Raw genomic sequence first — 25,348 nt, forward strand, 5'->3', positions numbered from 1 at the left:
GAAGCTGACCCACGCTGGGGCTCGTGAAGAGGGGCGGCAGAGAAGAGGCGAGGAGAGCCCTGGGTGGGAAAAGCAGCAGGGCTGGTTCAGGGGTCAAAGGGCTCCAAGTTCCCCTCTTGCCTAAGCCCATACTGCTCCCATCTAACTATTTCAGATACAAATACAAACAGATATCACACATAGCAAAAAGGACTTTTTTATTGTGGTAACTTGTGGGTGCTCCCAGGACGTACGCAGAGGAATGGTGTAGTCCTCAGCTCTGGGGGCCATTCTTATGACCCCCTGGCTGTACGCAGGGGACAGGTCAGGTGCCTGGTGGGCTGGGACAGGTGTTTACTGGGCTGGTTCAGGCTGGGGGGTCTCCCGTCCACTCTCAGCAGACCCCTCCAGCCCATTCTGCTCCGACCCTGGCTCGGGGTGCTCCAGAGCGTGCCGGGTGTCAGCTTGCCACAGCTGCACCAGGTCCGTGGGGGTCTTTCCTGCCTGGGGGAACCAGAGGAGATCTGGTCACTGTTCAGAAGTCTGTACTGGAAGTTGCCCTTCTCTAGTGGTTTCTGACCGGGAGCAACTGGCAATGTCTGGAGACATTTTTGGTTATTACAACCGCCAGGGTAGGGGTAGGGGAGGTGTACACTGGCATCTTGAGTAGAGGCCAAGTATGCTGCTCAGACATCCTATAATGCGCAGGACAGTCCCCCCACAACAAAGAATTATCCAGTCCAAAACGTGCATAACGCTGTGGCTGAGAAGCCCTCATTTACGCCTTCCCCATATCTTCTTGACCTTCCCATTATCCCCTCAGCCTTTCCTGAGTCAGAGTCCTCCCTTACCCAATTCTCCTCCCTTTTGTGATTGCCTGGGCCCCAAAGAAGAGCTTGGCCTGGATCCTAGGAGACAGGATCCTAAGAGAATGGAGGGCCATAGGAACCAACATGGGGTGCTAGGAACGATCGTGCTGGCCAAGTGCTTAGCTTCCTTCCAGCTCTGTCCCTCCACGATTTTGGCCTCCCTGTGCCTGGACATAAGGACCCCCTGTGGACTATTTTGGGGCCTTTGAGAAGTCCTCTTACTGACCCTCTTACTGGCTATTTTTTGGCACTTAGATTCTCTGGATGTTGGTAAGCATAGAGAAAGTTGGGAAGATGGATGGGCCCCAAATCCCCAGCGGCCCAGAGAAAACCTCTACTGTGAGAGTGCTCCAAGGGCAGGCTGGTTGAGTCTCATTTATCTCTGTGTTTCCTTTGAGTGCCCAGCACAGGGCTTAGGAAAGTAGTGCACACTGTTTACTGAATCAGGGGAGGAATGAACTTACCAGGTTCTTGGACATCATGTCAGCCCCATGCAGGAGCAGCAGTTTGATGATTTTGTAGCGGTTGAGCCTCACGGCATCGTGCAGGGCACTGTCCCCTTCCTAGAGCCAGGGTGACACTCAGCATGGCCCATGTGGGAGCCTTCAGGCTGCCCACACCCCTATGGTGGGGCTGGGCAGGAGAGAACCCAGACACTCACTCTGTCTTTGGCATTGATGTCCAGACCCAGGGATAGAAAGTGTTCCACGATCTCCACGTGTCCCGTCCGGACTGCCACGTGCAGGGGGGTGCTCAGCAGCTGGGTGGGGAGGAAGCAGGTACTGATGGCTGAAGGAACCTGGACTACGGTGCCTCTGGGAAGGCGGCTGTCTTAAATCCCCTAATCCTTCCCCCAAATCCTAGTGTCATGGTCTGCGTTCTGGAGGGGCAGGAAATGCTATAACTTCCCCTTATCATACCTGACGATCTAACTCAGGCATTGTATGCCACCTCCTCTGGGAAGCCTTCTATGTATGGTTCCCCTCTCATCCAGATGTGAGCAACTGCTCACTCCTCTGCCCTTTTTAAATATTTATAATAGATGCCATTTATTGAGAGATGACTATCTGATAGGCATGGCAAAAGCTTACAAAACATCAACCTTATGTTCAATAAGTAATTAAGTTACATACTTTCCCCATCTAATCTATAGAAGGACTCTGCAAGACATTTTATAGATGAGCAACAGAGGCTTGGAAGCTGTCACTTGCTCAAGGTTATATACAAAAGATTGAGTTAATAAAAAATGGTGGATAAATAAATAAGTGAGCAGATAAATAAATAAATGGATGAACAGATGGGTGAGTGGATGGAGAGGCAGATAGACAGAAGGATGATGAAGGACTGCGTGGCTGAACAAACCTCTCATCTTTTGAGTGGTCCCAAAGCCTTCAAGATACTGGATCTCTTCTCCTCCCTCCTCCTCCTCTGATCTTCCTGCTCCCATTCCTGGATGGTGGCCTCCAAGGGTCCACAGTTGATGGCAGGGAGCCATCCCTGGGCTCTGCAGCCACGCCAGAAGCCAGACTAGCTCACTACCCTTCTGCCTTCTTGGCTTTTCTGCCCTCTGCTTCTCCCACACCTTGCTACCCCACCATCTGTGAGCATTATTGCCTCACCTTATCCCTCATGTTGGTGTCTGCTCCTCGGCTTTGCAGGAGTTTCACCACCTCCAAGTGGCCCCCACGGCAGGCCCAATGCATGGCTGTGCAGTCCAGCTAGAAGGGAAGGCTAGGGCCTGATTTCAGAGCTTCAGGGAAGAAAGTGCCCCGGGGGAAAAGACCCCAGCCAAGAGGGCAGGAAAATATCCGGGGGGAGGGGTCCAGGGAAGGGACAGGGCCGCTCCAGTGACTGGGCAATGGATGGGGTGGATCAGAAGAACCCTCAGGGCCCATCTAGTCTAAGCCACATTTACAGAGGAGGCTCCAAGAGGAGACAGGAGCTGCCCAAGCTCATACAACCCACTAGAGGTGGGGCCTGGCCCTCAAGGCAGCCTGTTTCTGTCCCAGGTTGGAGGTCTGCAGGGATAAGGAGTCTATTAGTGCTGGACCCAACCCACCTCCCGCCTCCCACCCAATACCTGCCCTCTTACTCACCCGATCCTGGAAGTCCACAGTGGCCCCATTCTCCAGAAGCTTCTCCAGGATCTCCATGTGGCCCTCCAGGGAAGCTCGGTGCAGTGCTGTCCGGTGGAACTGTCCCCAGAGAGACTGTCAGGGCCTCATCTCTGGCTCCAGGCCTGAGCCCATCACCCACCCAAGCTGATTCCAGGCCTTATACCAGCTTGATGCTGACCCCTGGGCTGAGTCCCCATATTTTCCATGTTCTGCCAGCTCCTTCATGCTCTATCCAGACCAGCCTTGGAGCCTCCTCTGTGCTGGGGACTCAGACCTTCTCACTGCTCCCCAAGCACATCAAGCCAGGCCTTTGCACAAGCTGTTGCCTGTGCCCAAATGCCCATTTTGGCCGTACTTCCTGTGAGTGCTTGATGAATTCCTGCTACTCCATCAAGATGCAGCTCAAGTGTCATTGTCTTCTTGAAACCTCTGGCCCAGAGTGGTCTCCAGAGCCCAGACAACCCTCCACTGTGACAGCGTGTTCAAGGGCAGGCTGAGCCTTACCTGACTATTTCCCCTGAGTGCCTAGCCCAGGACCAGGATGGCTGGATGCACCCTGATCACTGATTAGAGAAGGGAATGAACTTCCTTTTTTCCCAATGCAGTTGGATTTCTGCTTTGGTCCCTTGAAACACTCAGGCCAGAGGGCATATCTTTCCATATTCTAATGATCTGGTTATGCCTGTCTCCCAGCTACTGTCAACCCTTTTTGTTTTTGTGCTCCCAGCACCTAGCACAGTGCTCAGAGGTGGGAGGTGCTTAGATAGACCAAAAACCTGGTATCTAAATAGTGGAGAGAAAGAACATGTAGTCTAAACCTACAATAATGCAGGCAGAAGACGGTGACCATTAATTTTGCTCAATCTCAGGATATGATCTCCAGAGAGCACCCAACAAAATGTGAAAGTGGCAGTTTCAGGAAAAAAAAGAAAGAAGCATGATGTGATGGAAATACTGAAAATCATGCGGATGGTTGCACAACATTGTAAATGTAATGAATGCCACTGAATTGTACACTTAAAGTGGTTAAAATGCCATATTTCATGTTATATAGTTTATCTTTTCATAATAAAATAAAAATAGTTTTTAAAGTGTGATGATATACAATGTGACACAAGAATATTATATCCTAGCATGTGCTTCATGGTTTTTTCATTCATTCAATACATACTTATTGAGGCATTAGTGTTCTGTTTGGTCCCCATAACCTGCTCTGAGGGAAGGAGGCAGCTTTACAAACTGAGGCCTGGAGAGATAACAGTCCTAGCCGCAGGTCACATAACTAGGGAGTGGTAGACGTGGGATTCGAGCCCAAATCTCCTGGTCTTGGACTCTTTGTATTTGATTCCATTCCTCTTTCTTCCCTAAAAGTCCAGGTAATATTTATTCTGGAGGTGGTTCAAGTTGGAAAGGATTTAGAAAAATTCCTGTGGGGCTAAGGGGGCATCCCAATTCTGAGGGGTTCCCTCCCAAAGGCCACCCATGCCTGTTCTCAGACAGACCCACAAGTGGGCATGGCTGGGGTGGGAGCTCTGAAAGGGAAGCCGGCACAGATGCAGGGCCCAGTGGGAACATCACCTGATCGCAGGTGTCAGGGGAACCCCCGTCGGCCAGGAACTTCACAATGACCTTCATTTTCCCCTCCACAGCCGCTTTCAGGAATGTCTCTGCATCCACAGGGCCAGTCTGGAGGGCATGAATCCAGTCACGGGGTTGGGGGGGCGCCCTGCCATGATCTGAGCCATCCCCCAATCTGAGGCTCCCTGCCCACACAGGTGTCCTCCCCAGGACCCTTACGATCTCCTCTGGCTCGGGAGGCGGCTCCTGGGAGGCGGCCAGGGCTTCCCGTTTCTTCTGCTTGCGTTTTTTCCGCAGCTGGATGAGGTTCTGGATCCCGCCCACATCGATGATCTCCCTCCGCAGGTCTAGGGAGGTCTTCCGCACACGCTCTTGGCCCTGCGTGGGGATAGCCCATCAGCCCCCACACTTGGGGCACAGTGTGTCGGGCTCGGGGACCTCTGAGCTAAGCTGGAGGTGGAGGTTAAGAGGGAGACCCTCTCAAGGGAGAAAGAATCCAGGTCTAGCTCAGCCACCTAGGACTAGGTGAAGTAGAAGAGATGGAGACACAGATGCCTCTGATCAGGGGGCAAGGGAGGCTTGCGGGAGCTGCCTGGAAGCCACCCAGCTTCAAGGCTCCACCTAGGGCGGGTAGTTGATGAGGAAATTAACCCAAGCCTCCAGAACAGGGTCTGAATCCTCAGCTCTCCATGCAGTTCCGTGTGTGTGTGTGTGTGTGTGTGTGTTGGGGTGTGTGTGTGTGGGTTGGTGGCTGAGTGGGTGGGGTCATAAAAGTAATACATGATTAATATTAAAAATAAAAAATAAAAGTAATATATAAGCATAAAAGCTCAGAAAAGAAAGCCCTTATCTCCCAGAGGTAATTTCTACCACAGCTCCAGACATGATCAGATGTGTGTCCTATGGGGTCATCATTCACATAGTGGTCTGCGAACTCTGCTTTCCTCTTAGCACAGAGATCTCTTCTGTCAGCACACATAGCCTCCTCCAGCCCATTAACACCTGCATCATGCCCTACTGTGTAACTGCCCCATCACTGGAGCTTCCAAAATGAGTCCCCTGGGATCATGTACAGGTGCAGATTTTGACTCAGCACATATACAGGAGGAAAACTTTCCCCCTTCCCTTCTAGGTTCTTTGGCTGGTCTAATAATTAAATTGATGTAAGGCAGATTAACAAGAGAAAAACAAATTTAATTTCATATGTATGGGAGTCCATAAAAATATGAGACTCAAAGAAGTAACCAAAGCAGGTAGCTTTTATATCTTCTAGATACGGAAACAATACATTTGTGAAGAATTGACAAGACAAAAGGGTTTGGGCTTGAGGTAGCTAATTAATGAAGAAGTAACAAGACTGTTTACACAGCCTTCTTGGCCCTACAATTCCCTGTATCTGGCGATAAGGAAGGCTTTCACCCTCCTAAAGGGTGTCTTTACATGAGAGATTTATTTCCGGCTTTCAGGGGAACAAAGGAGGGTCAGGGTATCCCTCTTGCACTGGCTGTTTCTCAAGTAACTTTAGTTTTAGATAATCAACATGCCAAAGCAGTATATTTGGGCATGGCACATTCTGCTCCCCATCACAGGTCTGGGGTGGGGCCAAGATCTTGCATTGCTAACATCTTCCAGGGGGTGCTGAGCTGCTGGTTTGGGGGTCACACTTGGAGGAGCAAGGCCATAACTGCCTGGCCTGTCCCTTGAGCACAGATATTGGGTTCTCTCAGCACTTACCTTAACCTTTTGTAAGGCCGGACTCTGGGCTCCGTGGTTCTTCTCATCCTCCAACACCAGCATGTCCATGGGCAACTTCTGATGGGTGGCTCCGCGGAGTTTCTGGCGAGCCAAGGAGAGGACGTGTTCCAGGACCTGCCTGCAGCGCATGGGGAGGCAGAGATCCTCCCCACCTCCCGGCCTCACCACCAACTAATTCAAGGACATCCCCCAAGGACGTCCTCCTGTGGGACCTCACAGCCCTTATCAGCCTCACTCCTGACTGGTCCAGGAGGGCCCCAGGCCAGAGCCAGGCTTTCCACCTCAGCCTCAGCCCCAACCCCAGTTCAAACACCTGCTTGCTGACTGCCTAGGGTCCCCAGCAAAACAGAATTAAACGCTACTGGAGTGAGTTTTCCTGAAATTAAATAGATTCACTTTTATCAAGCACTGAAGGGTGGTTTTTTGTTTTTTGGGGGTTTTTTTTTTTGGCATTTAAAATTCACTTTGATGAAATACTTGTGATAAGAGATGATAATTTTTTTTTAATGGGCTTACTTGACAATACAAAACTTTGGCAACTCAGTTACCAACTACTTTCCCTCAGATTTTACTGGTCCATGACATCCTACAGCACGGACACTGCTGCTCTTGGGGAACACGAGGGATGGAACTGTAGCTCCCCAGCTCTCAGCTTGAGGGGAACTCTAAGTGCTAACCTTATTCTCGTTGTGATAATGCAGGGGAACTCCATCCAAGTCTCCCCATTTGCAGCTCCGACTTGCCTGGACTATTTGCTCATGGCCACCTCCTCTCTTCTAAAGGAAACCACTCATTGTGACGTGCTTGTGCCCCTACCTCTGAAGTCCTGGTTGCCAGGAAGGTTCGCGCAGACTGGAGGGTGCTGAATCCAGAGAGCAGCTGAGGAGGAACGGCCTCCCGTACAGAGCTCTCAGCTGCCTTTCATACTCTCCAGTGGGCTCCAGTGTTATACTCCTCAAGGGTGATTTGAGGTCTAATTTCCCAGGTCTTTATGTCAAATGTTCTGTTGTCCACTGGCATCTCCCTTCTATGTCAGGCTTACACGGTTTGAGGTCTCCCCAGGGCTGGCCTCGCCTGAAACACTGCATCTTCCTTCAGGGACAAGGGATGACCTAGGGCTTCAGTTCCTACTGCATGTGGGACCCTGGCTGGGTTCCTGAAGCATCCAGGGGGTGAATTTGGTCTTAATCATCTTGGAATCTCCAGCGCCCGCAACAGGGGCTAGCACAAAGTAGGTGTTCAGCAAATGTTTGGAGAATAAATGAGTGAATAAATCCATGGATCATGGCAGGTGAGCTCAGCATCTCTGCCCACCTCCGAGTCCTCAGTGATGACCTAACCCAGTAAGACTCCTATAACAGGACCCCAGCCCCTGGGCTGGTCTCCAAGGCCCTCCTTCTCCACTCACCCCAAGAAGGTGGTGCAGGCTGGATAGAAGCTCTCTTCTGAGAACGCTGCTGGGGCAGGTCTTGGAGGGAATAACTGAGGACGCTAATGCCTGCTCATGCCTTACACAGACTCCATAGCCCCTCGCTTCAGATTTGTCTTTGTGGGCTGGCATACAGGAGGTGCTCAATAAATGCTTACTGAATTGGGCATTTGTCGGTGAAACACAACACAACAAAACCTTACTCCAAAGGGACAGACTGGGAGTTTGAAATTTGTAGATATTGACAGGTATATGTAGAATAAATAAGTTTATACTGTATAGCACAGGGAAATATATACAAGATCTTGTGGTGGCTCACTGTGAAAAAGAGTGTGAAAATGAATATATGTATATTCATGTATGACTGAAAAATTGTGCTCTACACCAGAAATTGACACAACATTGTACACTGACTATAACTCAATAAAATTAAAAAAAAGAAAGAAAAGCAACCTTACTCCATAGATGGTTGCATAGATGAGATGAGAGAATGCCTGTATGGTGTATAGCACAGTGCCCGGCACGTAGGCGGCACTGGTGGCAATCCTGGCTCTCTGGGCACCCAGGGTCCTGACAGCCCTGCTGCTATATTTGTTGGACGAATGAATGGATGAGGACTGTTTCGTGTTCCCTTGCTGAAGGTCTCTGTGTCCAGTGGCAGCACTCCAGACATGGCAAGGCAGCATGACTCACCTGCCTGGCACTGGTGCCCATGCCCTTGGGGGAGTGAGAAGTGGCATTCCTGGAGAGCCAGGGATGCCCCAGCCAGGACTCAGCAGGCTCAGTGCAAGATCTTCCCCGGCAAACCTGCCCACCCCTCCCTAGTCCTCATCTCTTCTTCCACTGGACTCCTGATCCTTCCCCCTTCCTCGCCCCCATTCAGTCACTCTTTTTTGAATGGAGTCTACCTCTAAACTGCTTTATTGCCTCCCTCCCATTCCTGTTAGGGCCAGTCTTTCCCCCTGCAAGACCTTAGGACTGTCAGAGCTGCCTTCCTAAAACGGGTCAAATAGCACCACTGTGCCTCACTCAACAACAGGTTGTGGCTCCCTACTACCCAGAGAATAAATACCTTTCACATGGCCCTCTCTCTCACTGCCAGACTTTCTCCTAACAGTCATGCCTCCACTCACCCCAACTCTGGCGCCTGTCATTTCCTTAGTATGGAATACCCTCCCCTTTCTGATCTCCACTTGCCATCCTCGAAGGCCCGGCTCAAATGCCCTCCTGTCCACAGAGAAGTCCTCGAGGGCCCACGGTCGGCATGACTCACCCACCCTTTGGGCTCCTTCACTTCTGAGTTTCCCCTCTATTTCACACTTTCTCCACTCTGCCTTGTTTCTTTTCTTTTCTTTTCTTTTTTTTTTTTTGAGGGCAAAGGTAATTAGGTTTATTCATATATTTATTTTTAGAGGAGGTACCGGAGATTGAACACAGAACCTCATGCATGCTAAACATGTGCTCTACCACTTGAGCTATACATTATTTTTTTCACTCTGCCTTGTTTCTTAGTTGATCGTGCACCTGACAAATGTTGGCTAAGATGAATGCAAGGTTGGTAAACAGGAGGCAAGGGCTGACCTTACTGAGCCTTTCATTCCTCCCAGTATCAGGCATTCGGCAGAGTAGACTCTAGGTCAGGTATTCATTTCAATTAAATGAAGAGTAGGACCTGCTCCCACTCTCCTCCCTCCACAGAGAAAGAATGACAGCCTGGAGCCCCATGATCCCAGGCCTCCCCAGGGGTGGCCAGTCGTTCCGGAAAACCCATGCTTCCTTTCCCAGCATTCCTTCCTTGCTCTGTTCCCAGTCTTTATCCTTCTTCAGGGACAAAACTCTGGAATTTCTCCTGTCCCAGCTTCCTGCTCAGCAGCTGGGGGAATCTCAGAGCCCCACACTCCAAGGCAGCATCCCAACTGTCCTGCTCTGTGCAACTCAGCCCATCTTCTCAAGGCCCAGGGGGGTGGACAGGGTCTCAGGGAGCCAGCTTGGCTCACTCACTCCACTGTCTCTTAGATCTTGAGGGTGAAGCCTCCGCCTCCCACTGTCAGTACCTGGGGCTGGAATAAAGCCAGCTGGGCCCTTGTGGGCACCTGTCCTCCTTCCCGCCACAGGTACTGCAGCCAGATTCTTCCTTTCCTTGACCACAGAGCTGGAGCTCCTCAGAACGCCCTTGAACCCCCACGCCCTGGCCCTACCTCATTTTCCTCCTCCTGCGCCAGCCGCTCCTCGATGAGCGCCGTGGCCCTCTGCACCGCCTCGGAGCCCGCCATGGTGCTGTCCGCAGCCCGCCTCCGTGGGCCCTGGGGCCCTGGGGGCTTTATATGCCAGGGCACCCACCCCCGCCCTGCTGGGCGCCTTTGCCATGAGCTCACCGGCCCAATTCTCCACCTGCCTCCCCCACCTGTCACCTTCACCCCAGGCAGCCCCAGGGAGCAGGGGGAGGCAGGGATAGTTGCCCCCCAACCCCTGGTCTATTGGAGACGGTGGGCCCAGGGCCCCGAGAGCAGGGACTACAGGAAGCAGCCTGCCCAGCCTGTGTGCCCTGAGTGCTTAGGCCCAGCTGGGCCTCGGCCAGGGCAGCTGGGCTGCACAAAGGACCCACTGGCTGCTGTTAGTCCTGCGGCAGTGCCACCTGCTGGACGCTGGGAAACCATGCCCAGCCAGTACCAGTGAGGGGACCTAAAGGCCAAATGTGGGCACCCAAGATAGGCCTGCACCCACAAGCTGTCCTGTGAACAGGCCCCGCTTGCTCTGGGGAGGGGCAGACTGCCTCTTCCGGACCAGAGTGCCAGGCGGTATACCGGGGTGAGGCAGCTGTCTCCCTCTGCCTGCGGCTCATGCAGGCCTTTGCCTCTCTGGGATCCCACAGCTCCCCCCTAGTGAAGCATCACTGCGTTTGGCTGCGAGTCCATTGATCCCTGACAAACCTCACCCATCTGTCTGTCTCAGGGGGCCTCTGTGGGATTTACAGGGTGTGGCTTCAAGAGGAACCTCAGGAAGCCACTGGTAGGGCCAGAATGCAGTGCCAAGCCCAGCTGATGGGGACACCAGCTCTGACTGATCACCCTTTCCTCCTTGGTTTCCCCGTCAGGCCACCCTGACCAGTGGTCATGCTCACTGAGAAAGAAAAACACTCCCAGCTGGAGAAAAAGCAGACTTGTATGGCTCAGTTCCACACCTGGAACTGTGGGAGCAAGTCCTGGGTCACCATGACCTGGGTTTAATCTGCCACTGAACCAGACGCCACAGCTCTGTGGTTCCCTGACGCTCACATAGTCCGCCATTAGCTAAATGACCTTATCTAAGATCCCCCTTTTCCGCTTACATGTGCATTTTCCCCGGGGAAGCACGGGACCTGGCTCCTTCCCTCTGGGTCCCTTGCTGGCAAGCCGACACAGGCTCATAATCTAACTTCGTCAGACACCAAGGCTGCAGCATCTCTGCACACACTTCAGTCCTTCGGGCCTGGCTCAGTGAGCCAGAAGCCAGCAACCCGGTGCTGCAGGGGCAGACCAGCAGGTAACTAAGGCCACCTTCCTGAGACATGCTTTCAAAGCATGGTCACATCTGTTATCCCATTTAACCCTGCCAGCAACTGAGGGAGGAGGCAGGGCAGGCAGCACCATCACTTTAAAGACAAGCCAAGTGGGTTCAGAGGTTAAGTGGCTTTTCCTGTGGACCCACAAGAACACAGGCCCCAACACTAGCAGTTCCAGGCTCATTCTATCATATTCTCTGTGGTGCCTGGAGCAGCTGGGGAGGCTGTGCACCCACCTGCTCCCACACTAGAATTGGGGCTCCACAGAACTGCAGAACCCAAAAGTCAAAGCCAGACAAGAGAGGAGGAAGGAGCAAAAGGCTTTATTGATAAATATGCAGATATGTCTGTACACAGGGACCTGCTGTGGGGCCATGACCAGGCTGCAGACCCCCCACCGCAAGGGTTACAGCCAGGAGATGGCCCTACGCAGACCCCTGCCACAACAGCCCAGCCATCCGGCCACCGGCTCATTTCTGCCAATTGTGCTGGGGGCTGGGAGAGGCAGAGGCCGGCCTCAGGCTCCCCGCCCCTGGGGCTCCCATGTGGTCCCCTCCCCTCCAGGGGACTGGCACTGTGCCCAGGACAGAGTCATGGGTAGGGGCAGGGGAGGGAGACAGCAGCTGCTTCAGACCCTGAGCAGAAAACCGGAGTGAGTACAGCCGCCAGCACCAGATGACAGATCTGGGCTCCAGGAGCCTCCAGGTTGGCCCTCATGGCTCGAACCTGCCGCGGGAGAGAGGCAGGGTGGAGGGCCCTGGTTTGCCTTTTCTCTGATAAGGTTGGCAAGGCCTGCGTGTGGCAGCACACTGCTTCCTGTGTGCTGGGCACTGGTGGCCCATAGTGTCCCTGGGAAGCAAGGTCCCCTCAGGGCTCGCCCAGCAGCCGTACACGGGGAGGCACTCCCAAAGAAAAGAACAGCTCTTGAAGGCAGCGGCAGGGTTGGGGGGCCTAGTGCTCCAGCTGGGAGTCCTCTCAGCCCTGCAGACGCCCTCCTTGGCCTCTCTGCCCAGGGGTCCATGGGCTCCTCAGTCCTGGGGTGGCGGGGGCTGGTTGATGATGACCTGGATGACAAAATCTTTCTGGATCTTGGTTTCCTGGAGCCGCGTGCGGTCTGTGAGCAGCTTTCCGGAGAAGAACCATCGCTGCCAGGATGGCTCGATGCCCTCCTGGGTGTGCAGCTGCCTCTTGAGCTGCCCCACCGTATCGGGCAGGCTGGCGCTGAGCCTCACGTCCTTGCCCGTGGAGAGGCGCACCTTTAGCGGGAACTCTCGGCGTACACTGGGAGTGGGCTCAGGGGGCTCCAGGCTCTCCTCCTCCGTGTGCTCCAGCAGCAGGTTCACGGGTGGTGACAGGCAGTAGATGGGCAGCTGGTAGCGATTGCCCAGCTCATCATAGCATTCACAGAGGGTGCCTGTGGGAAAGGCAGGGCAGTCAAGTCTGCTTCAGGACCCACTGGTACAGATTAAATTGTGTGTACATACCCCTCTAATTCATGTATTGAAGCCCTAATTCCCCAATGTCACTGTATTTGGAGATAGGGGCCTATATGGGAATAATTAAGGTTATATAAGGTCATATGGGTGGGGCCCTGATCTGGTAGGATTAGTGTCCTTATAAGAAGAGACATCAACTAACTACTATATATAAAATAGATGTTTCTACTGTACAGCACAGGGGACTATATTCAATATCTTATAGTAACCTATAATGAAAATGAATATGAAGAGGAATAAATGTATGTATACGTATGATTGAAATATTATGCTGTATACCAGAAACTGACACAACATTGTAAACTGATCGTACTTCAATTTAAAAAGAAGAATAAGAGACACCAGAGAACTCTCTCTCTTCCTCCACGATGTGAGGACACAATGAGCAGGTGGAAGCCAGGAAGAGAGCTCTCACCAAAAACCAGATCAGCTGCCATCTTGATCTTGGGACAGCTGGAGGGAGCTCAAGGCTGAGTCAGGAAGACCTGGGCTGGCATTCTGGATCCACCAGGTATTGGCTCCTTCAACCCTAGCAAATTACTTAACTTTTCATTTGTTCATTCACTAACTCCTTCTTGAGCATATGTGCTGGGTGCTGGGGTTGTAAGGATGAATGAAATAGCACAAGCTCTGCTCTCCATGGCTTGTACCCAGTGGGCCTCAATCTTCTTCTTGTACAATGCATTGCATTAATAACATACTTACTGTATCTTGAGCAACTGCTAAGTGCTGGGACTGGACTAAACAATGTTACATGTACCCTGCTGAATCCTACCAGCCATCCTATGAGGTAGGTATCCCTCCTTAAGTTGCTGAGGCTTCAAATTTGCACAGCTCAAGGTCACACAGTTAGGAAAGGGACAGTTAAAACCCAAGTCTCTGACTCTGTAGAGTTTACATTGTTACCCTCTGCTTTATATGGCCCCAGAGGCTGTTATGAACTTAAATGAGATAATGCAGTAGAAGCTTCTAGCTCAGTGCCCAGCACATAATACTCAACAGAAGGTTGGTACCCAAGATGTGCTGGGATTCCAAAGGGCCCCGAGCAATCTTTAGCTTGCTCCTGTCAGGTTTGATGATATCTTCTCATACCCTCATCATTAGGCAAGCAGGGACTGTGGCTTGTTTTTCTTGGGGTCCCACTCCTGATCCATGCTCATAAGGGTTGCTTGAACGGACAAGTTACTAGCCACACCTGCCATCCACCAGCTTGGCTTGCTATTCCTGACGTGGGGCTGGCCACTGGCTCTCCTCTACCCTGAATGGTGCTGATAGCCCCCTCATTCCAGTGGGCCAAGCCCCCTGCTCTCTGCCTGCTCACCATGAGGCAGGGTGATGCTGGCTCCATCTAGGATGGCCTGAGCCAGCTCGTGGTCGTTGGCCTCGGCCGCGTAGGCAGCAGCCTTGAGGGCGTCCCAGATCTCCTTGCGGCCCTCAAAGGCGGGTGCCGTGTCCCAGAACTCATCCCGCTTGCTCCGCAGCTGCCCATCCGTCATCGGGTAGTCGCTCTTCCACTTCAGCCGCTCCTTCTTCAGGGGCTCATTGCGTCCTGAGCAGGGCAGAAGGGAGAGGCTTGGCATCTGGAAGCCAGGGCTGCTGTTGGCCCTCTCCCAGCCCCACCTCCCTGGCCCTCCACTGCAGGAGCTCCTGAGCATTCAGGTCTCCAGGCTCTTCCCTGGAGTCAGGAAGAGTCTGGAAACCCACACACCCAAACTGGGGCCATAAACCGCTTTTGTCAGCAAAGCGTATACTGCCTTTGTTGTTGCTGCTGCTGCTGTTTAAATCTTAATTTTACTCTTTCTTTGGTTATAAAGTAAGACGTGCTCAGTATGTTAAAAATCTGGAATGCAGTTGTGTCAGAATAATAACTGCCACTGTTTAGGGAGCCAGCTTGTGCTAGATCACAGGCGAGGCACTTCAGATTCCCAAAACAACCCAACAGATGGGGAAACTAAGACCCAACCAGCTTGTCATTTGTCTAACACCACACAGGTACCAATTTAATGCCAGGCTTTCTGACTTGGAAGGCCACACTCTGACCACTGTCTGTACTGTGCTGCCACTGGGTAATGCTTACTCAAGAATTCCACCATTCAGAAGTAACCAACCACTGCTGACACAGACATACTTCCTTCCAGCCTTCTTTCCCCCATTTTTCTCAATAAAGTTGGAAAATACTATTAAATTTATTTTAAAAATATTCCTTGTTATAAAAGGGATTTGAAATGTTTTCATGCCAATATACAATTTTTGTACTTACATTACTATCAATTTATATTCCCATCACTAAAAATTATAAACATTTTTAATGTCTTGTTATTAAGGTTCTGCCATACAGTTACAAATAATTTTTTAAAACCAACAAATCCCTGCATCATTTTAAAACAATTCTGTTAAATGTCATGATTCTTGTTACCCAGCCCCAAGTGACCTCCAAGACAACTCCAGACCACAGTCAAGACTGAGGGCAAAAGTATCCTCTCAAAGGCTTTAAGGAGCTCCGTCATCTCAAAGCTGAAGGCAGAATGAGCCATAGGCGTGAGGTCTAAAGCATCTGGCTTCCACTATAACTCAGATCCTAGGTGAGATGTGGAACTGAAGCTGGGGGCTGTCCCCACAGGCTGGGGGAGGAGAGGGGGGCTCCTCAGGGGAAGAGAAGGACAGTCACTGCCAACCAACCATGTGGAAGAAGCCCATGTAAACACGTTATTTTATTTATATACATCATCCCATTTCATCCTTCCAATGGCCTTAGGTGGTAAGTGTTACTGTTATTTCACAGATGATGGGACAGGCAGAGAGATTAAATGACTTGTCAAGGTCACACAGTAAGTGATAGAGTGAGTGTTCCACCTCAGGTCGGAATGAATCCACAAACAGCCCTCCTGTGGGTTTGCTGCTACCTGTGCAGGCAGAAAACTCTCAAGCCAGACATTTCATCTGAAGTGTTCCTGGGTTAGCAGAGGGAAATGCAAATCCTCTTTGTGGGAAAACAACTTCAAACCAGGCCTTAAAGAATCCCCGAGATAAGGTTCCAAGAAAAATAAATAATAAGGTCATAGTCTTTTTCTTTTTTTTAATCACAACATACAAAGAAGGCAATATGAGCCCAAGCCAGCAAAAACAACAGGCAGAAGAATCAGACTCATAAAGACTTCAGACATGGGATTTATCAGACACAGATTATGAAATACCTAGTTTAAGAAATAAAAGAGCCTTAAAAATTATATGAACAGGGTATTGGGAAAAACCCCACATAACTGTCGTCAGAAGTATTCCGTGTGAGCAGTAGAGGAGAAATGCTGGAGGTTTTTCTTTATAAGGATCACTGATAAATGGTGTTGGGACTACGGGTTCTCCATATAGAAAAACATGACACAGGATCCCCACCTCATGCCAGCCACAAAAATCAAAGCCAGATGGATCAAAGACTTAGCTGTGAAAGATAGAAAGGACGCACTGGAGAAACAGAAGATGACAGTTTTGTCCATGTGATTTTGTTGGAGGTCTGGCCTGGAGGAGTTTCCGCCTGGATCAAGGAAGTAGCTCTGCTTCATGATTTCCGACCCCTGTTCTCTCTGGTCCTTTAGCACTTAGGACTCCCTACCAAGAGCTCTGATCTATCAGGATTCACAGACCTTATGCAGTGACACCCTTGGGACCTCTGGGGTGTGGCACATCCGTCCCTCCACTCAATGACCCAGACGTCAGGGCTCTTTAACTTCTTGAGCTGATTTCTATAGTCTTCCCATCTCCTTCCTCTTTGCCAGATGTCACCTCTCACTGGTCTCCATCTAACTGCTGCTCCAATGGGGAGAGGTCAGGTCCAGCTAATGGGCCACTCCTAATCTGCTGAGGGTTGAGAAAGCTTGTCACACTGTCAAAAATGAGAGCCTCTGGTTCTTAGAAAGACGTTTCCTAAAGAAGAAAGAGACTAGGCTTTGGGACATCTGTTGTTCCTACTCAGATGCGCCATCCCCCTTAAATGGTCAGGTTCTGGTTTTGTCCCTGACAACTGAGGTTGCTGGACTAGTGAGCTCAGGATACCTGCAGTGTAATGATGTATGCATGCATCTCATTCACTTTAATATAAACACAGCCCCATGGTGCCACTTTTCAAAGTTGTTACCTCAGGAGGCCCTGCGTACCAGAGGGATGCTTTGCTTGAATATCTTGCCCTCAGAGTCCCCTCCTGACCACACAGAGAACAGCATGCTTTCCTGTCTATGTGGTCAGAGACGTACTTCTCACCCCAGGATGGACACAATGCCAGTGAGCCTCTCCAATATTAACTGCATCTGCAGTCACCCAAGACACAAAGGGCTTAAGGGTTCCTCACCCTGCATGCTGGTCCTTTCAGGCTCAAAATACTAGATACTATTAGATTTGGGGTGGTGGTGGTGGGAAGAGGGAGGGTTGATGTAAGAAAAGAACAGCCAGAGCCCAGCCTTCTCAGCTGTCACTGCACCTCTTCACCAGCAGGGGGCAGCCACAGCACCTCTGGGCCAGGGGCTGGCTCCCTTCAGTGAGTCAAATGGCACAAATGTACGGAGCAAAGTTCCCCAGGCCCAAGGCGAGCATGTATAAAAGACATGCCAAAATGTCTGGATCCCTACACACTGATGCTTACAATTTTAGGCAAGATAACAGACAAAACAGAGAAGGAAGCTTTTACTTCAAACATAAAAGCAAACTGATGATGGGTATTTTAAATTTCACTTACTTAAAAAATGATGTGTATAGTTAGCTGAGTCAAAAAACATTGGGCAGTGGATAGGGTGTGAATGCTCTCATATGCTACACAAATTGATACAAATTTGCTGGAGGGCATTTGCTATGACATCAAAAATCTTTAAAGTGTGCATTCCTTTTGGCTCAGCTATTTGGTTTCTAAGAAAGTGTTCTAAGAAAACAATTATAAGTATGTGGTGAAGGTTCATCTACAAAGCTGTTTAATTTAGCTTGGTTTTCTAGAAACAAACTAAACACAGACCACCAGGAGAAAGGCTGAATAACCTCTGCACATCTGTGGCGGCCATCCTGAGATGGGGCAGAAGGTGGGTGAGCAACATGGGGAAATGACCACGACACAGCGACAAAGAGGTTAGAGAACAGCGAGTGCCCTGTGCTCCAGCTTTTATTTCTAAAAACGTATCTAAAATTATATACTTTAAAAAGACTGGAAGGATTTACACCAAAATGTTAACAGTGGTCATACCTGATTGGCAGTTACCAATAATTTTTTTTTTTTGCTTATATTTTCCAAGTTTTCTACAATTAGCATTTATTGCTTTAGTAATAAGAATAATACAATGAAAGTTGTTAACAAGGAGAAAGGGTACGTAAAGCTCTGGGGAGTAGCCATGGAAAAGGAGGGAGAGTTTGGGGGGCCCAAGGGGCGAGGTTTGGGGGCAGCAGTGAACTGCCAAGCCCAAGGCCCACAGCCTCTAGGATTTTGGCTGCTGGCAGCTCTGGGTGACTCTGCCCAGGGCAGGGCAGGCGCTGCTGGTTCCAGCAGCAGGAGCACCTGGAGGCCTCTACCTATGTCCCACCTGTCCTAGTTAAGCTCCAGGTCAAAGACAGAGTAACAGAAATGGTCTTTATCCCTAATGAAGTTGACAAAAGAGAGATTTTAAAAACAATAAAAGATCAAGGTACACACCTGTATGGGGAGGTACAAAACACCCATGAAAATCACGGGTTTTTGTGATTGTGGTGGACAGAGAACAGCAAAACAGCAAAAAGTACTTGCAACTGAGCAGAGAATGTGTGTTTCTGAGTACAGAGACAAAAGCTGGGGTCTTTCTTTAACAAAATTTTGGGGGTGGGTAATTAGGTTTATTTGTTTGTTTATTCATTTATTTTAGTGGCATTACCAGGGATTGAACCCAGGGCCTTGTGCACGCTAAACATGCACTCTACCACTGAGCTCTACCCTCCCCTCAAAGCTAGGGTCTTGAAGGGTTGCCTGAAACACCACTCGCATCAGGACCTTCTGAGGTGCTGGTTAAAAAGGCAGCTTCCCAGGGCCCACCTCAGACCCAGCGAGCTAGAGCTGTAAGGGATGGGCTGGGGTACGTACTCCATTCTAACTGAAGAACCCTACTTGTGAACACAGCAAAACAGAAGTGGAAATGGCAGCTCATCCACACCTTGACATCAGCTAGTTCAACAGATTGCCTCCAAAGTTGCTGCTGAGAGCAGATTCGGAGGGTAAAGAGGGAAGAGAGCGAGAGGGCATGTTGTCTGGGTTGGGGGAGGATAATGATGGTGGACGCTGAGGTTTGGCCTTGATAATGAATGGTATCTGGAGATACCACCCCCAAGGGAGGGTACTGAAAGAAGAGTGGGAGAGAGAACACTAAAGGTCCTTTCCAATTTGCATAGAGCTGGTGTGCTTCTATGAGCATGTGTGTGCTTGTGCATGTATGTACTCCCACTGCCCGCTTCACACTGCTTAATTCAGAATAACTACACAAGAGGGGATTCTCAAGAACCCATGGAAGGACAACAGGCCTGGCCGCTTCCCTCTGACTATCCCTGGCCCAGTGAAGGTTCTCAGCAAGAGTCTGCTGAGTTGAAAACAGAACTGACAAATGCAGTGAACGGGGTGGGAGTGTGGTAGAGCAACCACAGCCGACAGCAGCAGCGGGCAGGGAGGGGGAAGCAGGAGAAGGGTCTGTCCTGAGCGAAAAGTCTGGCGGTCCCTTCACTTCTTGATCTCAGACCTCAAGAGATCCTTATTGTAGGTTCAGGGACTGGTACATCTGAGCCACTGGGATGTGACACCAAATCAGAGACCAGCCAAGGGAACCAGAGATTTCCCAGGACAGTCAGTCCACCCAAGCCAGGAGACGGCCCTATTTACACCTGCCACAATCCCAATGCTCTATTTCCACACTCGGTTACCAAGATCCATCCCCAGGCCCCTGCTCCAGGGATGGGGCCAGCAGTGCTTTCCCCAGAAGTACTGATTATGTGACAGGCCTGGGCTTGCTCTGGCTGGTGTGAGAGATGAGGCTCCAGGCAGAAGAAAGGACAAGGGCCTCCCCAACCCGACAGCCAGGTTGCAATGGCCCTCTGGCCAGAAGGCCAACTCCAATTTCTCCTCCTTTCCCCTCCCACCCTAGCAGTCACGGCTGGCCTGCAGGGGGGCTGGAGAGATGTGGTCAGAGTATGGCACCTGGCAGAGGGGATAAGAGGTCCGAAAGAACAGCAGGCCCAGAAAAGGATCAGCCCAGCCCAGGAGGGTGCAGGCAGGGGAAGCGGAGCCCAGGTAATCCCTTCAGGAAGCGTGGTATTTATAGTTAGATTTAGCCCAGGATGACCCTCCAAGCCTGGGTAACCTTCGAAAGGAAAGTGCTGGCCCAGCTCTGCTCAGCTGGGGCCTCCCCATGTGGCCTCTTTATAGCCTGGGCCCATCTTTCCCATTCATTCCCGTGGGCCCAGCTCCAGGGTTCAGGGAGGGAAACGGGTGGAGCCAGTTGCTAAGTGATAGCCCATGCTTCCTAAACTGTATCCCTTCCTTGGGCACGTTGGGTCCCAAGGGAGGGTTGAAGGACTGGAGGCTCCTCTGAGAGCCCTGAATGAGGCTCTGTGATGGCGCCCAGCCTGAGGCAACTGCAGGTCCCTGCAATGGTCCAGTTTGTCCCTCTGAGGCTGGGACCACCTCCAGTTCGTCACTGGGATCCCAGGAACAGGCCTGGGTCTGGCATGCAGCAGGTCTCAATAACTATTTCCCCAAAAGGCAGTGAATGAAAGTGAACAGGCAGTGTAGGAAAAGTGGGAGGAGCTGGAGAGGGCAGAGGCCAGGTCAGAGATGGGGAAGCAGTGGGGGGCAGACGGAGCTGCCTGAAAGACTTCCCCATAAGGAAGAGATGAGGAAGAAAGGGGGTAGCAGAGGTGGCAGTCCAGAAGGGGCAAAACCAGTCCCAGAGATGGACAGCGAGGAAACCTGCTTTAGAATGAGGGGCTGGATGTCAGAAACCATGCCCAGGGAGGGCCTGGAACCTTTGTGGCAACAGGAGAGATGAAAGTGCAGCCAAGAAAAATGAACCTACCCAGAGGCCCCCAGCGTGGGGGGCTGCGGGTGTGGACAAGGGGCACACAGCACCGCAGAGACAGTGTGAGCTTTCACTGCACTTGCGTACACAAGCGTGTGGTGTGCTCAGGGGAGCAGGGCCTTTATCTACTCTCTGCTCTGTGCCCCAGCCCAGGGCCCCCCGGGTCGAGCGCTCAGGCAGGGTGAAAGGTGGCATCCCAGGCTGGGCTCTGACCAACTCTTCCCCTGACCTGTCCTGAGCTGACCTCCCCCAGCCGTCCTCCTGTCCCATTTCCTGACGCAAAAGTGGCCGGTATGATCTCTACAAACAGAACCCCCAAAGCCCCAGGGTCTACTCTGAGATCTTGCCTGCCATACAACTAACAGCTCCTTTTCTGGGGCTGGCTGGGAAAGCATGATGTGCTTCACAAGCAGAGTTAAAATCTCAGGTGTATGGGAAATGACAGCAATCCCCCTTGTTTTTAAGTTCATATGAAATTTCAAAAAAACAAAGAACAAAAAGCCCAGCCTGTTCCTATCTATTCCCAAGTTCATCACGTGCTCATGTTTATTCTCAGGTGCATCAAAGTCCTGGCCTGAATGTGAACAGTTCCAGGACTACAAGCTCTAGTGGGAACCCAGGTTACAGATAATTAATGAATTAAGAGACACATTAGCATAGCATCCCTCTCCAATCGGGCGACTCAGTTGCACATGGGCCTCAGAGATGGATGGGGTGTGGAGGTGGGGGTGCTTTGGCTACTGACCACCTGTGTGAGCGCAGGGGCCCTCGCCGTTCTAAGTCTTAGTGTTTCCAACTGTAAAGAGGGTTGTAACTCCCACCTCATGGGATTGCTGTAAGGATTACAGAGACCACTCTGCCCAGTGCTTAAAAAGCAGTAGCTACTGTCATCAGTCATCAAGCCAAGTCAATAATGCTCATTATCGTTACGCAATTAACAGAATTGAAGGTTACTACTTCTTTTTCTCTATAAAGTTGCCGTGATTTTGAAAACTTTGAAAATTCCTGCTGTAGTGAACTCTTGGTCTCTACCTCACAGGCAGGAGGATGCAGGGGTTAAATGCGGTCAAGCTTGACAGGGATAAAGAACAGGCTTGATGGATGCCCACTTCCCTGAGCGGCTGCACAGTGTAAGGCCAGCACTTTTCCTGGGGCAGAAGAGGGAGGATGGTGGCTAATAAATAAAACAGGAACCCCCCCAGAGGTTGCTGGAAAGGTCTCTAGTATCTGGCCAGCTCCCCTTGCTACCTCAGGACTCCAGGGAAGAGAGACATGTCATCTCTGCCACTGCTTTCCACAGCCCTGCAGTCAAGGAGGGTCCCCGCAGGAGGATCCAGACCAGCTCCAGCTTGGCAGCCAGGTGCGTGGAAACCAAACGGAACAGCCTGACTTCTGACACCCGAGACTCTGTCCCCCTGGATGTCAAGTGCCACCCGCGCTTCACTCAAGACACGCGCCACTCCATCAGGGCAGGTCCCCCAGAGCATGGCAGAATCCTGAAGCCAGGAGAGACCTCAGTGTCATTTAGTCTAGCCCCTTCATTTTACAGGTGGGGAAACCGAGGCTCTGAGAGGTGCGGTGACCTGTCCCAAACCCCACAGCTCTTGGCTGTGCGTGTGTGTGTCAGGGATGGGGGGAATAAACTCCATCAAACCACTCAGTATGCCAGTGAAAGCAGAAGTACGGCTAGAATATTAAAATGCCGGGAGTCTGACAGAGATGATGAACACTACAACAGGACAAGCAGCAAGCAGGACGCGCTTCAGGAGCAAGAGTGGAGGAGTAAGAGTCGGCCTGACCTCTCCTGTCCCTACTAGGAAAGAATGGAATCTAAGAGCTGGGCCCTCCCAGGACGCCAGGGCCTGACGGTGTATTCAGGTCTCCTGTGGGCTTGACAGAAACACAGACTCACGCCCTGGCCCGAGGTTTTTCATTCCACAGGGCTAGTTTGGGGCTCAGGGATGAACACCAACCTCCCACCTGTATGACTCTCCTGTCTGGGGCAATTCAGTCTCTGTGGGCACTTCTGGAGATACTCCCTACACCACAAGGAATCCTCTTCCATTGCCGGATGGATCAAGGGGTTAGAAAGCTAACAGTCTCACAGTCACCCTTCACTGAGCACTAACTATGTAGCAGGCAGGACAGACAAACACAGAGGCTGAAGGTCCAGATTTTGGAGTCAGACAGACCTAGGTTTGAACATCGGCTCCATCATAAATTAGCTAAGTGACCTTGGGTGAACATCTTAGGCCTTCTAGTCTCCTCTTCTGGGAAGCAGAGAATCAGTAACAGCTCACTTCTTAGGGAGGTTGGGAGAATTGAAAGTATATACACATATATTACATTAACCAATAGGATCAAGAGGAGTATATATAAAAAATCAACTCACCTAACACCCCACACCCCAGGTGCAGCCTCCCTAACACCATAGCCTCACTAGGCTCTTGCTTCCTCAACCTGAAGACACACACACACACACACACACACACCCCAGCACCATACTTGCTACAGAGGAGGCACTATTATGGTCACTGAAATTGTTTTTGACATTGTTATTATTAACATTATTATTCTGACCTGGAATCCACTGGCTCCACTCTCTGGAACAACACAGAACAAGTCAAAACATCTGTCATGGGTGACGTTTTGCTTTTCTCCAGACTGGAGACCTCTGTTCCCTCCTACTGTTTCTCCAAGTTCTTTACCATCCTGTCCACCCTCCTCTCAACTAACCACCTCACCTAACAGCCCACGTGAGGTCTGCCCAGCACCAAGCCCCCTGGGCTCTGGCTTCTTCTGTCTGAGCAGTGGCCCCTCGACCTGCATAGCAAACACCATAGCATATTTGCCCGGCACTGCTAGGGCTGCAGCTAGAAAAGACCCCACAACCCTTTCCCTGCTCGTGGCTGTACGCCCTCTTGGGCCTGGAGTTCATTTACAGCCCACACCCTATCTTTCTTTCAGGTCTGTCTTAAGTGGGTAAACTTGAAGTTGGAGGGCTTGGGTGCATTTGCATCGTGGCTCATGCTGGGTGACCAGGAGCACAGCCCTTCACTCTCCAAGCATACCTGCCCAATTTGATGCCAGTCTTCTCTGAGCCTCAGAGATGCTGAAACATTCCAGTGAGTTTCTGTGTGAAGTGCCTTGGTCAAGTGCAAGGTGCACAAAGATGCCTGACATCCCTGAGATCTGGAACCCCATTTTTAAGGCTCACCCACTTCCTCACGTGGCACAGCTCGGGACCCACAACATTCAGATAGTGGATCGACAGAGAACTCCTCACTGGAGCACGTTAGTTCTCCTCCAGAGCCATGCTCCGGCCCTGCAGGCAGCTAGCTGTGCCTGACTCATTCTTTCCCCTTCCTCCTCTACAGCCCGTGAATCACTGGCCCTGTCAGGCCAGCATCCTCCCTGGTTTCCTTCCGAAGCCTTGTCTGGTCTTGACCTCCATCCATCAGGATGCAGGAAGCCCTCTTCCCACTGAGGCCCACACGCACCTCTCTCCTGATCCTGTGGGATATGAATGTCCCACACCAGCCCTGAGGCACATGCTGCCTTGCCTGTGTGCTCCCTGAACATCGTGCTGTCCCTGCAACTTGACTGTCAACTCCTGGAGGGCAGGCTCTCGAGAGGCAATATGGTGTGTCATGCCAAAAACACTGTTGCCTGGGACCCAGCCCTAGGGATTCTCATTCAATGGCCCAAGCACCAGAGGGCTTTAAAGGCTCTCCAGGTGATACTAATGTGTGGCCAGGCTGAGAAACACTGATCTGGAACTAGACTGTCCAGCCTGGCTAGCCGCTACAACTGTTTAATTAGGCCTCTGAGAGGGCCTGGCAGTGGGGCATGTAGGGAGAACCCCAGGCCTGCCCGTGGCTGACCATCTGGACAGTCCTCTCAAGGCTCTCAGCCAGACCGGTCATGAGGCAAGGAGTGGATAGCTCAGGGGACCCTGGGCCTTGGGAAACCCGGCTGCACTGTCCAGAGGATAAGGGGCTAAGCCCCTCTTTGCAGAAAGGAGTAGGTAAGTCAAGATGAAGGGCCAAGAGCAGAGCCTTTGGAGGCAGACAGCCTGGGACTAACTTCCTTACTCTCCTTACTGACAAGGAGGGCCTTTCCTTCCCCACTCAACTCTACTCAGCCCGAGGCCTGATGGCTCGTGCCTGTGTGGCTGGCACCCACACCATCTTCTGTAGGGACACAGGCTGAGCCAGAGACTTTTGGGTAGAAAATGTGCAGATCCAAGGCATCAGGGGACAGTGGGAGAGCAGAGGGAGGGAGGTCCTATTTCCTAAGCAAGCCCCCCACCCCCCTCCCCAGCTGTTCTGGGCAAGAAGAAGGGAAAAACCTGACTCATCAGTGCCGTGTGACTCATAGGCCGACAAAACTTACTTGCCAGACTGGCAGGGAGGAGAGGCTGCTGCTCCCACCACAACCGGGGGCCGTGGGCAGGTAAAGCCCATCCCTCCATTCCTGCCCACCACCAGCTGCCAGGCCTGAGTGGCTGGCCTGGCAGGA

The 25,348-nt window shown here is 51.4% G+C and overlaps 2 protein-coding genes across 4 annotated transcripts in view; both read right to left on the minus strand.

Moving 5' to 3' along the window:
- Positions 1-184: 184 nt before the first annotated feature.
- Positions 185-10,131, minus strand: ANKRD2 (ankyrin repeat domain 2). The gene is made up of 9 exons (XM_014559617.2): positions 9,926-10,131; positions 6,278-6,379; positions 4,763-4,921; positions 4,544-4,651; positions 2,945-3,043; positions 2,468-2,566; positions 1,510-1,608; positions 1,313-1,411; positions 185-483 (listed from the first exon to the last, which is right to left on the minus strand). The coding sequence occupies exons 1-9, from the start codon at positions 9,998-10,000 to the stop codon at positions 334-336; spliced, it is 990 nt and encodes a 329-aa protein (XP_014415103.2). The 5' UTR covers positions 10,001-10,131; the 3' UTR covers positions 185-333.
- Positions 10,132-11,575: 1,444 nt separating this feature from the next.
- The window catches only part of UBTD1 (ubiquitin domain containing 1), a 48,634-nt gene continuing 34,861 nt past the window's right edge, over positions 11,576-25,348 (minus strand). For all 3 annotated transcript variants that reach the window (XM_032491167.1, XM_032491166.1, XM_006185095.3), the window contains 2 exons: positions 14,086-14,313; positions 11,576-12,682 (listed from right to left, as the gene is read on the minus strand). In XM_032491167.1, coding sequence (XP_032347058.1) covers positions 12,297-12,682; positions 14,086-14,260 — 561 coding nt within the window. In that variant the 5' untranslated portion in view covers positions 14,261-14,313 and the 3' untranslated portion in view covers positions 11,576-12,296. The remainder of the gene's footprint in view (positions 12,683-14,085; positions 14,314-25,348) is intronic.

This window comes from Camelus ferus, chromosome 11 (genome assembly GCF_009834535.1).
Source record: "Camelus ferus isolate YT-003-E chromosome 11, BCGSAC_Cfer_1.0, whole genome shotgun sequence".
Taxonomy (NCBI): Eukaryota; Metazoa; Chordata; class Mammalia; order Artiodactyla; family Camelidae; genus Camelus; species Camelus ferus.